Source organism: Scyliorhinus torazame, chromosome 19, assembly GCF_047496885.1.
Source record: "Scyliorhinus torazame isolate Kashiwa2021f chromosome 19, sScyTor2.1, whole genome shotgun sequence".
NCBI lineage: Eukaryota > Metazoa > Chordata > Chondrichthyes > Carcharhiniformes > Scyliorhinidae > Scyliorhinus > Scyliorhinus torazame.
This window is the reverse complement of record NC_092725.1, coordinates 125,142,675-125,157,301: the sequence shown is the minus strand read 5'-3', so window position 1 is coordinate 125,157,301 and position 14,627 is coordinate 125,142,675. Positions and strand designations below refer to the sequence as shown.

Below are 14,627 nucleotides of genomic sequence, written 5' to 3'. Positions count from 1 at the left end.
CCTGTTCCTATGCTGTATTTTTCTTTGTTCTTTGTTCTTTGCTCTTAGTCAAATTTGTTGTACCATGATTGTCTCTGCTGCACAAGGAATGAGTAAAAATGTGGGAATGCAAATGTTATCGCGATTCAATTATACGGGGAATAGATAGGTGTTTCTGCGGCCGCAAATGAGACTCCAGGATGGTACATTGCCTCCCTGGTGCTAGGGTCAAGGATGTCTCAAAGTAGCTACATAATATTCTGGAGGGTGAACAGCTAGTGGTCATGGTACACATTGGTACAAATGACATTTGGTTAAAAAAAGAGGATGAGGTTCTAAAAGCAATATATAAGGAATTAGGAAGTAAGTTGAAAAGTAAGACCTCAAAGGTAGTGATCTCAGGATTACTACCAGTGCATGTGCTAGTCCGAGCAGAAAACGCAGGATATGCCGGATGAATATGTGGCTGAAGAGATGGTGTGAGGGGGTTTCAGGTTCTTGGCGCATTGGGACTGGTCCTGGGGAGGTGGAACAACAAACTGGATGGTTATACCTGGGAAGGACCGGGACTGATGTCCTAGGGAGATTGTTTGGGAGGGTTTAAACTAAAATGGCTGGGGTGGTGGGAACTTACACAAGGAGTCAGAGGAGGGGGTAACACGGACAATGACAAAAGACAGAAGGAGAAATAAGAAAGGTAATAGGCAGAGAAATCAAATGCCAGAAACAAACAGGCTCACAGTGAAACGTGGTGGGAACGGGACACGTAATGTTAAAACGACAAGCCTTAAACCATTGTGACTTAATGCATGGAGCATTTGCAATACAGTGAATAAATTACTCACGCAAATAGATGTAAACGGGTATGATATAATCACAATTACAGAGACATGGCTGCAGGGTGACCAGGGATGGGAATTGAACATCCAGGGGTATTCATTATTTAGGACGGGCAGGCAAAAAGGAAAAGGTGGTTGGATTGCATTGCTGGTTAAAGAGGAAATTAACGCAATAGCGAGGAAGGATATTAGCTCCGATGATGTGGAATCTGTATGGATGGAGCTGAGAAACACTAAGAGACAAAGAACGTTAGCGGGAGTTGTATGTCGACACCCACAAATTCAGGTGGTGGAATTCTCCATCCCTGCGGTTAAGTACCGGCTCAAACGGAGAAACCGTGGGAAATTCATGTCAAAAAAATGAAATGATTCCGGTACCGGTGCGGGGCTAGAACCAGCACCACGTGAAACGCCCGTGGATTGCGTCAAGAACGGCAGGAGAATGGCCGAGTCCTGGGCTGCGCATGCGCATGGCTGTCGACCTGCAGTGGTCGCACTGTACAACCCGCCAACACAACAGCCCACCCCCTGGCTCCCCACCGCAAGTCCTTCCAGCCCTCACAGAAGCCCCCCCCCCCAGCCAGCGGCACGGATCCTCGGCGAAAGTGACGGCTAACCGGGTTCACAATTTGTGTGACCATGCGTGTCCCATGCCATCGGGAACTCGGCAACGGAGAATCCCGCCCAGGGTGTTCAAATCTGAGAATGTATCTGATAATGGAAACCAAGCCAGTCCACAGAGCAGTACTTGAACAAATGCCCATGGTTTAGCTAGCAAATGGTACCTAACAATTCACTGGCAACACATTTCACTGCAGACATCACTGGTATTGCCACATTTTCCGCAGTCGACCGACACTGTAGGTAACCAAAATCCAAGATTCCCAATCATGAGTGAGATGGTGTTGCATCCCACTCAAATAGCTAAAGAATTGTGGGAACAGTTGTGTTGGAGGGTGGACACCCCTACTTAGACCCTCAAAATTATGAGCTAACCATGTTTCTTTTCAAAAGAATATTTTACATTTCTATTAATGTATGCCCTAACTAAACTGGATGTTTCATCTTCATATTGTTTGGCCAGTCATCAATTACATCCCTCCTGGAGAAAGCCTCAGCTTCTAAAAGCAGCTGGTGTTTGATGAAGAGGCATTTCTAAATTTTGATTCCTGAGAAATCCATGCATAGGTGAACGATGGAGTGATAATGTAGAACAAATCGTTCACTTAGGCCCAGAGGAATTATGAATTCAGTTTTTAAGTGTGAACAGCTATCATGGAGAAGATAATACATCTGTCCATTTGTTTTCTAGGGCTCTGCTAGTTCGAATGTTTCCATAACCACTCAGAATATGGATTGCTATGACAGTGGAATCATTTGCATGAAGTCCATCATGATTTCTATTGAAGGCACCCACCTTTACTTTAATGACAATTCCGGGAAGCCAGTGAGTAACTACTTTGTCTAAACACAAATTAATCCAGATTTTCCTTCTTGAGTTTTTCTTGGGAAAAGAAAATGTTCAAATTCCACTTTCAAAATGTTTACCTCAGGCCCCCAGAAATGGACATTTTTGTGTGTGGCTCATTTGTGAGAGTCAGTTTATGTAGGCTTATAAGATACATACAACCCAGGAAAGGTTAAATGGTTATCTCCAGGGCAGCACGGTGGCGCAGTGGGTTAGCCCTGTTACCTCATGATGCCGAGGTCCCAGGTTCGATCCTGGCTCTGGGTCACTGTCCGTGTGGAGTTTGCACATTTTCCCCCTGTTTGCGTGAGTTTTGCCCCCATAACCCAAAAGATGTGCAGGCCAGGTGGATTGGCCACGCTAAATTGCCCCTGAATTGGAAAACATTAATTGGGTATTGTAAATTTATAAACAAAAAAAAATGGTTATCTCCGATGGCACAGTGGATGATTGCAGTCCATAATTGCTTGGCATTACTGACTGTACAGCCTTTGTTCAATTCGGGGGGGTGGGGGGGGGTGGGTGGTGGTGGTTTGAACCTGGGCCTCCAGAGCATTACCCTGGGTTTTTGGTTTACTGTTCCAGTGACAATACCACTATGCCACCACCTCCCCAACCCTTCCTCTCAGCAACGGTTGAAATGAGATCACAATTGTTGACCATATCGCTCCAAGATTAGGAAAGTAGTTGGCAGGGTTTCTACCACTGATCGCTGTTCAGCAGCACTTACTGAAACTACCTTTGACTGGATGTTCAGTGAGGATAGAGCTAGGGATAGCTATGATAATCTTCCCGCACTGTCCAGGAACAGGTGAGCCTGTAAGCATGAGTTGAATGCCTTTTTTACATCTTGAAGGGCATTTAATATTTAATATTCTCAGCTTTGGTATCAACATGACAGAATGTATACAAACATTTTTTCTGAAGAACTATTAATTTGAATATAAGTTATCAGCAATTATGACTGTGATTTTATTTATATTACTGTGCAATTAAAACTCAGAGCTTGTTGAAGTTTTAATACCCCAGTGACTCATTCAGAACATTGAATCATAACTAAGCTCTATGAGCTTCTGCGTAAAACTTGTGTCCATCGATGGTCATTATACAGTTAACATCCACATGAAAATGATTCTTCTTGTCAAAATTTTAGATGGATTTGAAGTATTTAATTTAAAGCATTAATTACATTTCACTTAACAGCGAAGGAATCAAATCTTTATAATAATCCAATGATGACTGAATGTACCACGTTTCCATGCTATTTCAATATTTGGTTAACATATTGAAAATAGAGACAACAATCGGTAAAATTCCAAATTCATGAATATTTTCTTGTTCATTATTCCTAGCAGCATTACAAAGTGACATTTTTCACATTCTATCCAAATGTGCTAACCATATAAATGATAATAATAATAATATTATTTTATTGTGCAGCTTTTTCGCCACTTTACCTAAAAGAAATAGACTATTACACAAAAATAATCGCTATCACCACTTTCTTCACACATCTCAGATCCAAAATAATTGCTCCAGGCTTCTTTTCTTTGCTGTCAACAGGGAGCACCAAACTTCCTGTGGGGTCTCGAGGAGCATATTGCTCCATTGGGCTCAATAATGATAGGTATTTACCTAACTGAGCCACACATTTTCATGAACCGCGCTAAATTTATGAAAACTACTGAAAAAACAATATTTCTACAATCGTAGCATTTAAATTAAAAAAAAGAATTCCAATTAAGGGGCAATTTAGCGCCGCCAATCCACCTGCCCTGCACATCTTTGGGTTGTGGGCATGAGACCCACGCAGACACGGGGAGAATGTGCAAACTTCACACGGACAGTGACCCGGGGCCGGGATTGAACCTGGGCCCTCAGCGCCGTGAGACAGCAGTGCTAACCACTGTGCCGCCGAGCCACCCTCTGAGCACTTTAATTTGTTTAAAGTGTAGAATATGCATGAGTGTTCCTGTAACCAGAGTGGCTGTATTGTTACAATAAGTTACTTTTTTTTCATTTTATTTAAATGAATTTGTAATTGTGTAATTAATTTATTTTGTTTTACACCTGAACTTCAGATTCTGAAGCAAATCCCTGATGTTCTGTCAAACCCATTTGCTGCTGACAGTCAGATTGAGACATTGCAACCATATCTACTTAAAAATAATAGGGTTCTTTATGCTGAATGCACTTGTCACATGAAACAGACCAGCTACATATCCAACCTGCTGCTCTCCTCTACTCAGTTTCAATCAGTTATTATTCGTTTTTCATTTTCTAACCTAAAGATTACTACCGGTTCTCCTGCTCCATGTTCCAGTCCTGACAGATGGACATTTCACTGTCCCAAATTCCCCAAGTTCTATCTCAGTCTAAAAGTCAATCCTTTGCCTAGCCTCCCACGTCCCAAATATCTACATCCCCCTCCTCCTCTACTGTCCACCTCAGCTCACAGCTCTTGAAGCCTCTTCGTCTGCTTGCTACCCGTCAAACTTTGTTCCCAGCTTCACATTCTACCATAAACCCATCACGTCTAAAAATAATGGGCGAGATCTTCCGGCTGTTCATGCCCCGCTAAATGGCACAGCCCCGCTGTGGACATTGGCATGGGGCGGATTCAATGAGACATCCACGGAGGAGGTCAGAGAATCTCGCCCACAACCTCTCTTCCACTTCCTCACACCTAACCATGCTGCACAGTTTCACTTTACCAGTGGGATATTACATTCTGAATTAGATTACTTCAGTCTTTCACAATATTTCAACGGATTTATTGTGAGAAATGCTAGAGGGTAGCTGCAATCTAAAATACATAACTGGTATAAAACTCTGTCTGCTTTCTCCACCAGAAGAATCCAAGTATCATTTTCTGTCTTATCTGTCAACACGATCTGAAAATGTTTATATGACTATGAAAAATTAAAATGTAATAGAGTATTGTAATTGTTTTGCCACATGTTGGCAAATTTTTGAGATAAGTTTTGAGAAGCAAATGAGTTTTTCATAAATAAGGCTATCACTATCTTGAGGACTGTGCCAAATGAACAGCTAATTAATTCAACCAACACTTTAATGACATAGGTTAAGAATTTAGACATTCAGCTTCTAAACTGACAGAAGATATTACTTGTCGTTGTGAATTCCTATTAGAGTTTATCTGGGGTAAGAAGAGAAGTGTATGATTTCCAGCTGTGGAAGGCGGGTTATTACTCAGTGGTACATTATCCAGTGCAAGAGATTACAATCTTTTGGGATAAGAAGACAACCATTCATATTCAAGTTGGACCTCAGTGGCAAGTGAGTAGTTTCTTTACGTTCAACCTTGCCTAATTAAAGTGCATTACATTTACAAATAGCAGTGAGAACAATTTTTCATATTTATTGGAATGTTCAGCTTCCTTTTTTGAACCATTTTTATGAATTGTTTCTAATAGAGTAAATATACTAGCCGGGATTCTCTGATCCTCAGGCTAAGTGTTGACGCCGTTGTAAATGCCGTCTGTTGTGAGTCCGCCCCATTCCCGCTACCAGCGAGGATGGGGAATTTGGCCGCGCCATTCGCTGGCAACGGGATTCTCCAGTCCAGCCACTTGTCAATGGGATTTCCCATTGAAACCACCCCAGGACGCCAAGAAACCCACGGGCGGGGGTGTGCTGCTGGTGGGACCAGAGAATCTGACCCCCAGCGAACGGCCGGAGAATTCAGCCCAATATGTTGAATTGAAAATATCAGACATTGGACAGTTCTGATTTTCAAAATAGGGCATGGGTCTTTGATACATTCTGCAGAAGGATAATGCTATCTACAAGAACAGTTGTTTGAAAATATGCAAACATGAACATTTAAATATAAAAATAATCTGGCTAATAGACCCTCATGTTGCTGCAACACAGTACATCTTTAGTTGAGAGGTCAAAGCTGAAAGTAAATGCCTCACTACATGGGTTGTGACATTTCTTACAGTACAACGGCGACTAACTTCAAAAGTATTCCATTGGCTGAAAAGTGCTTTGGGAAGTCCTAAGGTTGTAACATTCACTAGATAACTGCAAGCCTTTCTTTTTTTAAACTAGTGGTTTAAAACTATTTTAAAATAGTGGTTTTGTGCATAATTAGCAATGAAGTGGCTGCTAACTAACTTTTTTCCATGCTTCCAAAATTAATTCTGGAAGTCAGCAGATGTAACTTATGTTAAAACTTTCTTCACAACATATTGCTTGTGGTGCAGACCATAGTGTTGCTAGGATACAGAGCACCTATGCTTGAGGAATCAAAGCTGAGAGTAAATACATCAAAGCGTGGTAAATATGTGTTGCTTTGGCTACTTGTAGGCTCTGGCACGCAATTTGTAGCACAAAGTTTGTTCAGTATTAATTTTTGTATTACTATTAAGCAGCCAAGTGGATTGCAGATTTACTAATAAGAAATGGTGCAATCGAGTTATCTTTCTACTTATTTAAATAGTAGAATTGGATGCTAATGAGTGCAACACACACAGAGATATTATTCTCCGAGCACATTTAGAAATTCTAGTGCAGTAGAAAACCATAATTAATGAAACCCCCGTGGGACAGGGCTGGTGCGGCCTGGCATGCGATCGGGGTCTACCGATCGGCGGGCCGGCCTCTCGGGCTGGGGGCCTCTTTTGCTCCGCGCCGGCCCCTGTAGCCCTACGCCATGTTGCGTTGGGGCCGGCACAGAGAAGGAAGCCACCGTGTTTGCGCGCAATCGTGCCGGTCGTAGCGCAGACCCACGGCGCCCATTTGACGCCTGTATCGGCAGCTGGAGCGGTGTGCGTCGCTCCTGTGCCGTGCTGGCCTACTGAGGGGCTGCTCCTGAGGGCCTGTTGACACCGTCGTGAAACGCGACAGCATTTACAACGGCGTCAACACTTAGCCTGAGGATCAGAGAATCCCGGCTAGTATATTTACTCTATTAGAAACAATTCATAAAAATGGTTCAAAAAATGAAGCTGAACATTCAATAAATATGAAAAATGGCCTCCCTTTTTTCTCACAAATCTCTTGTGCAGCTTCCAAATTAAAAGAACTTTGATGACTGAAGTTTGTCTTGGATCTGTTGTATTATAATCACGTTGTCATTTCAATCATTGGTAGGGTAAAGTAACAGGTTTGTGTGGAAACTTTGACAAAAATACAGCAAATGACATGACCACATCGAACAACATGGAGGTGAGCAATGCTCAAGCTTTTGGAGATAGCTGGGCTCTTGGACAGGTAAGAAGTACAAGGACATAAAATAGAATAGAATATGAAAGGAAATTTGACACATTGAGTCAGTATTGTGGTCTGTATCGTTTGTTTTAATCTTCCGAATAATGTGAGTAGGACAAAACCTTCAAACAAATGAAATGTGGAACTTCTCTTCAATTGCCAAAAATAATTGCTCTAAAATGTAATCTAACATTATAGCGGGAAAATTTTGTCAGCTTGTTTGCCGTGGGCTCAAATCTTGTTATGGCCACGAACCCTCGCGAGAGAGCCACAATGGAATTTGCGGCGAAGAGATCTCAATTTGCGATCTTCCCCATTACCCGTCTGCGACGTAATTGGATTACCATGATTTTGAATATCCATGAATGGCTTAATGCATTGCTTCAGGGTTGTCAGATATTCTGCCCTGCCGGCGTGAAATAATGTCGGCGAGACTCATTGCTGGTTCCAAAAAATGAAACAGTTAGGATGACCAATAGCCCTCGGGTAGTGGTGGACTTGGACGGGCAGTGCCCTGGCACAGCCCCTCCCCACCTCAATCTCTTTGGAGCCAGAGTGACGGTGCAGAACACGCCCCTTGCTTTTTTTTGACAAAGGGCATGATTTTCCCGATAAGAGACTAAGTACTCCTGACAACGGGAATACTGGAGTGATTCCCACTGGTGGTAGGAGTGAACTCAATGTGCCATTCAATGGCACTTGGAAATATTTATTACCTAGGATTGGGTTTTCTGTTCCATTAAACGGCACATGGGAGTTCTCGCTAGACCTGGGAGGTGTGGGACCTAATCTCTCTCACAGGTCCTGCTCCTCAGAGATCGGTGGGTCATTTTTAAAGGATGCCCTGATCACAGAATGCTGCTGCAGCCCACCCCCGACCCGAATTGCTGGCAAGGCCCCCCAACCCGCACCCCCCCACCCCCCAGTCCCTGGATGTTCTTGAGAATAAAGAGGCAGCCTCTTTTAAAAAAAAGTTGCAGTTAGAAAAACAGCTGCTACTCTGAGTTAATGGACTCCTGTTGAGCCATATAAATAAACAGCCTTAATCCCGCCTTTTGAAACTGCCTGGACTTACCAGTCAAAAAGCTTGTAAAAGGCAATGGCCCGTGAAATTGAATGTAAGCAATGCAGTTCAAAGCTTTTTAGGTTTCTAAGCTTACAGAGAGTTATATAGAGTTAAAATAGCCAACAAAAAAAAATCAGATTTAAAGTTTCATCTGCATGTTATCCTATTAATGCCCAAAACAGGTGAGTCAGTGGATGAAAGTTTATTTAGAAATGAACCACCCAACTCAATTTCCAAATGGATCTCACAACAGCGGCTTAGATTCCCTGGTTGAAACAGGCAGGAATCTTAATGTAATGTTTAAAATGTTCCTGCAGCAAATGTGGGACCCTGATTTAATGTTCTTGTACTAATATGGGTACTGTGTGCTATATGCTGTGGCCAGTAGGATTGAACCTGGGCCAAAATAGACAATTTCACGATGCCCACATTACACTCCATTTTGTCCACTCACTTAACCTATCTATGTTCCTTTGTCACCTCCTTACACCCTCTTCACAATTTACTTTCCGACTGATCCTTGTCTCATCAGCAAATTTAGCAACCATACCTTCAGTCCCTTCATCCAAATGACTTATATAGGGCTGGATTCTCTGGTTCCCCGATGGTCCTTAGATAGACACAATGGGGGAGTTTCGAGGAAAATTTTAACCTGAAAGAACAGGTGGACTTGGAGCAGTTTGAGTCAGGGAAGGGGTTGGAGAGAATATTTAGGTGTTTATAAAGTGAACTCCAACAATTCCATATCTGGGTTTGCTACAGGCATATTTGGATGCCGGTGAGAAACGGACTTGCCAAAGTTGGTATTTTTCAAATTGGATGTGGGCGGTTACTTACTGGCACAATTAACGGCCATTGCAGATACCGATGAAGTATTTTCAAATTGCTTTCAACTTGGTCCAAAATTTAATACGAGTGGCAGGGGTTCCGATGGTTCAGGAAACTGACCAGGGAAATTAAACTGGGCTTAGAATGCAGTTCAGGTGGCATTGCCTCACCTGAATAAAAGCTCAGTTATTCCAGATAGTTCCCCACTTCCTCTGGCTCATGTTCCGCAGTGAGATCTTGTGTGAATACAACTTTTTTCAATCTTTGAGGATTTAAAGTTGACAAAATCAGGATAGGAAGTGGCTTGGATGTTATTCTTTAGATTACTTTTTGGGATGTGGGCATTGTTGGCAACATCAACATATAAACACACGGATTAGGAGCAGGAGGAGGCCACTTGGCCCCTCAAACCTGGCCTGCCATTCAATAAGACCGTGACTGATCTGATTGTAACCTCAACCCCACATCCCTGCCTGTCCCGATAACATTTCACCTCCTTGTTAATCAAAAATCTATCCAGCTCTGCCTTAAAAATATGCTAATATTCTGCTTCCACCATCTTTTGAGGAAGAGCATTTCAGAGATTAATAACCCTCAGGGAAAACATTTCTCCCCATCTCCACCTTGAATGAGGGACCCCTTATTTAAACAATGATCCTCTAGTTCTAGATTCTCCGACAAGAAGAAACATCCTCTCCACATCGTCCGTATCAATACTGCTCAGGATCAGGTCGCCTCTTACTCTAACCTCTAGTGAATAAAATCCTGACCTCTCCAACTTTTCCTCATAAGATTACCCGCCCAATCTTGGTATTAGTCTAGTAAACCTCTCTGAACTGCTTCTAATACATTTATATCTTTCCTTGAATAAGGGGACCAATACTGTACACAATACTCCAGATGTGGTCTCACCATTGCCCTGTACAACTGAAACATAATATCCCCACTTTTGTAATAATTTCTCCTCACAATAAATGACAACATTCTATTTGTTTTCCTATACATTGCGGTACCTATATACTAGTCTTTTGCGATACACTAGGACACCCAGATCCCTCTGCACCTTAGAGCTCTAATCTTTCATCATTTATATAATAACCTTTTTTATTGTTCTGCCAAAATGGACAATTTCACTATGCCCACATTATACTCCATTTTGTCCACTCACTTAACCTATCTATGTTCCTTTGTCACCTCCTTACATCCTCTTCACAATTTATTTCCTACTGGTCCTTGTCTCATTAGCAAATTTAGCAACCATACCTTCAGTCCCTTCATCCAAATCACTTATTTAGGGCTGGATTCTCTAGTTCCCCAGCCACGTGTTTCTAGGGCATGCGCCATTCACTGGCGGCCGTGAATTGTAAAAAGGTGAGGCCCTGGCTCTGATAATGTCAATGAGAAAAGTACCCAATTATGCCAACTCTGTTTTCTGTTAGCGAGCCAATCTTCAATCCTTGCCAATATGTTAGCCTCTACCACCGTGAGCTTTTATTTTCCACAATAACATTTGATGTGGCGCCTTATCAAATGCCTTCTGGAAATCAAAGTCCATTACATCTTCCAGTTCCCCTTTAGCTGGAGCATGTGTGACTCCTTCAAAGAACTCCAATAAATTGGTTAACATGATTTCCCTTTCACAAAACCATGTTGACTCTGCCCAATTGCCTTGAATTTTTACAAGTGCCCTGCTATAATATCTTTAATAGTGGCTTCTAACATTTTCTATAAGACAGATGTTAGGCTAACTGGCCGGTAGTTTCCTTCTTTCTGTCTCCCCCCCTTTTTGAATAAGATCACTATTTGTTCCCCACTCCCAATTTCCCTTGAGAAGGTAGTGATGTGTTTGAAAGCACACCAAAGGAGGAAGAACATCACCAACCAACCATGACAGCAATGACCTGCTGTGGTGGGATATCAGCACATGCTCAGGGGACAGGTCCGCAAGAGTGAAAATAACTGCACCATACGTTGCTTCCAGCCTTGATCAGTTCAGTATAAAACAAAATTGGAACTGGATCACTGTTTCTTCACTGCCACTGGGTCAAGATCCTGGAACTCCCTCTCTGACAGCACTGTGGGTGTACCTATACCACACGGACTGCAGCGGTTCAAAGAGGCAGCTCACTGCCATCCTTTCAAAGGCAATTAGGGATGGGTAATAAATTCTGACCTCGCCAGCGAAGCCCGTATCCCATGAAAGAGTAAAAAAAAGAAAACCAATGAATAATAAAGAGTAATAAAAACCCATAATACTGTGGATTCTTCTCTTTCCAGCACAAACCGTTGTGATTACAATATCTGTGATGAATAATTCTTGTAACACAAGATTATTTCTGTAAAATTCTGTTTGCTCCTAAAGCGGCCCATTCCCGACCACCGGGATCATTTAGCCATTGGCTGTAGTGTAAACCCGCGTGCTACTGGAATAGCCACCCATTTAGACACCTCTCTCCATTTTCCTGGAGAGAATTATGCGGTGACTATAATATAGTTAATGGCTAGTGAAGCTGGCTAATAATTTGAAAATTAATATTTTCCTCTGTTCTTTTGTTCAAGTGTGTGAGCAGAAATGGTATCACCCGGCCATGTGAAGCAGATTTAATCAGGCAGCCATTTGCAAAGAGAGAATGTGCTATTTTATACAGTGAAGTTTTCGCTCCTTGTCACAATGTGGTAGGTGCAAGATTTTTGTTTTCTGTCTCACTTGTTGCCTTAGATATTTTTGTCTTGGCTTTTGTGTACCTTATCCAAATGCATCCTTTTTTCACTTGCCCTGATATTTGGGTGCAATTTGGGATAACAAAGAGAGATTTTTTTTTAAAAATCCTTTGATTGCTACCCCTATACTGTGTCTCCACAGGCTCCTCCTTGGCTTCGAAAGCTTTTACTACCAAACTAGCATTAAACAGTGATAGAACAAATAGATAACAGCAGTCATAACATAGGGCGGGGGGGTGGGAAATTTTCAACCCTGGTGCAAGGGCTGGTTTAGCTCAGTAGGCTAGACAGCTGGTTTGTAATGCAGAACAAGGGCAGCAGGTTCAATTCCCTTACCAGCTTACCCAAACAAGCACTGAAATGTGGCGACTGGGGGCTTTTCACAGTAACTTCATATTTGTGACAATAAAAGATTATTGTTATTATTAGTTGGGTGGGTAGAGCGCTGGTTTAGCTCAGTGGGCTAGACAGCTGGTTTTTGATGCAGAAAAAGGCCAGCAGCGCGGGTTCAATTCCGGTACCAGCTGAGAATTCTGAATTCTCCCTCTGTGTACCCGAAGAGGCGCTGGAATGTGGAGACTAGGGGTTTCGCCCCTTCATTGCAGTGTTAATGTAAGCCTACAAGTGACAATAAATGTTATTTATTTATTTAGTCAGTAGGAGTCTGTTTCTGTTAGTGTACCATGTTTGCCGGAACCAGGTGTAATTGTTGTTAAAAGAGCTGTACCTGTACCCGAACAGTGATTGAGCTACGATATAATTTATCAGTTTTGTAACTCGGGTATGACTGCTTTGCACCTTTGCCAATGGAGGAAGAAATGTTCCTCTAGATTCCTGCCAAGCTCACAGGGTGAGCATCTCCGTTTCACTGGGGCTAGCACAGGTGCCGTGAATCATTCACGGACTGTGATTACCACCAGCAAGGCCAGCATTTGTTGCCCCCCCGAATTGAGAAGGTGGTACCGAGACTCCTTTTTGAACCCGTGCATTCCAAGAGTTAGGGAAAGTGCTGTTAGGGAGAGAATTGCTCAATTGGGACCCAGTGATATTGAAGGAATGGTGATGTAATTCCGAGTCAGGATGGTGTGTGACTTGGGAATGTCCCAGGGAGTGGCTTTCCCATGCATCAGCTGTCCTTTTTCTATGTATTAAGAGTTTGTGGTTTTGGAAGGTGCTGTTGGAAGAGTCTTGCTGGGTTTCTGCAATGCATTTCATAGATGTCCACACTGCTGTCACTGTGCCTCGAAGCTGGAGGGAGTGATTGATTCAGGAGGTGGATGGAGTGCCAGTAAAGTGAGCTGCTTAGATGAGGATGATGTGGAGCTTAGAGCTGCACTCATACAGGTCAATGGAGACGATTCCAACACACTCCTGACTTGTGCTGTTGGGAGTGAGGTGAGTTACTTGCCACCGAACTCACAGTCTCTGGCTTGCTTTTGTCACCAATGTACCTGGTCCAATTCAATTTCACCGATATACTCCACTGTTGCTGCTCTCTCTCCAATCAGATCGGTGATCTTATAGTGGCTTGGTACAACTGAGTGACTTGCTAGGCCATTTCAAAGGACAATTAACTCAATCACATTGCTGGAGGTTTGGAGTCACAACTAGCCCAGGCTGAGTAAGGATAGCAGATTTCCTTGCCCAAACAGCATTAGTGAAGTTAGTATGACAATACAAAAGTGAAATGGGGCAGAACCTTGTGTCATTCTATGCGGCAAGTGTGATGGTGGTGGTGGGGCATTTAATCAGGTGGGAGTGTGGTGGGAAAGGACCTTGATATCATTCCACCTTCACCCCAGTTAACCCCCCCCCCCCCCCCCCCCCCCCCCCGTCTCGCTGAGGTCCTTGCTGCTGGCCTGTCAAGTGCCTGAGTGGAAAAGATGTGGCAGGTGCCCAAAAGGAGGCAACAGGGGGTCCTTGCCCGCCCATGAACAGGATTCAGCCCGACAGGTGCCATTACTGGGCCCAGCTTTTCGTTTCATCTTTATTTAAATTCCACCGCCTGTCACAGGGGCAATCTGCACACATGCCTACAATATTAGCTGGCCTCTGGTAACATTACTGATACACGGCACCACCGTTCTTGTGCATGAATCACAATAAGTTAACATGCAGCTACATCAAGCAATTGGGAAGGCAAATTAAATATTAGCCTTTATACATTGCAAGAGGAACAGAGTGTAAAAGTGGGGAAGTCTTGCTACAACTGCACGGGGCATTGGTGAGGTCACACCTCGAGTACAGTTTTGGTCCCCTTACTTAAGGAAGGATATACTTGCATTGGAAGCAGGTCAGAGGAGGTTCACCAGGCTGATTCCTGGGATGAAGTGGTTGTTTTATGAGTAAAGCTCAAGCAGGCTGGGCCTATACTGCCTGGAGTGTAGAAGAATGAGAGTTGATCTAATTGAAACATAGAAGATTATGAGGTTTATTCACAGGGCGGATGATGAGAGGATATTTCCCATCATGGGGGAAACCTCGGACT

General features: G+C 43.1%; 1 protein-coding gene across 1 annotated transcript in view; it reads left to right on the top strand.

Annotated features, from left to right (window-relative positions):
- Positions 1 to 14,627, top strand: part of otogl (otogelin-like) — a 170,884-nt gene that overhangs the window by 63,782 nt on the left and 92,475 nt on the right. The window contains exons 23-26 of the mRNA XM_072483997.1: positions 2,131 to 2,265; positions 5,440 to 5,586; positions 7,408 to 7,527; positions 11,978 to 12,094. Of these exons, the coding sequence (XP_072340098.1) occupies positions 2,131 to 2,265; positions 5,440 to 5,586; positions 7,408 to 7,527; positions 11,978 to 12,094 (519 nt within the window). The remainder of the gene's footprint in view (positions 1 to 2,130; positions 2,266 to 5,439; positions 5,587 to 7,407; positions 7,528 to 11,977; positions 12,095 to 14,627) is intronic.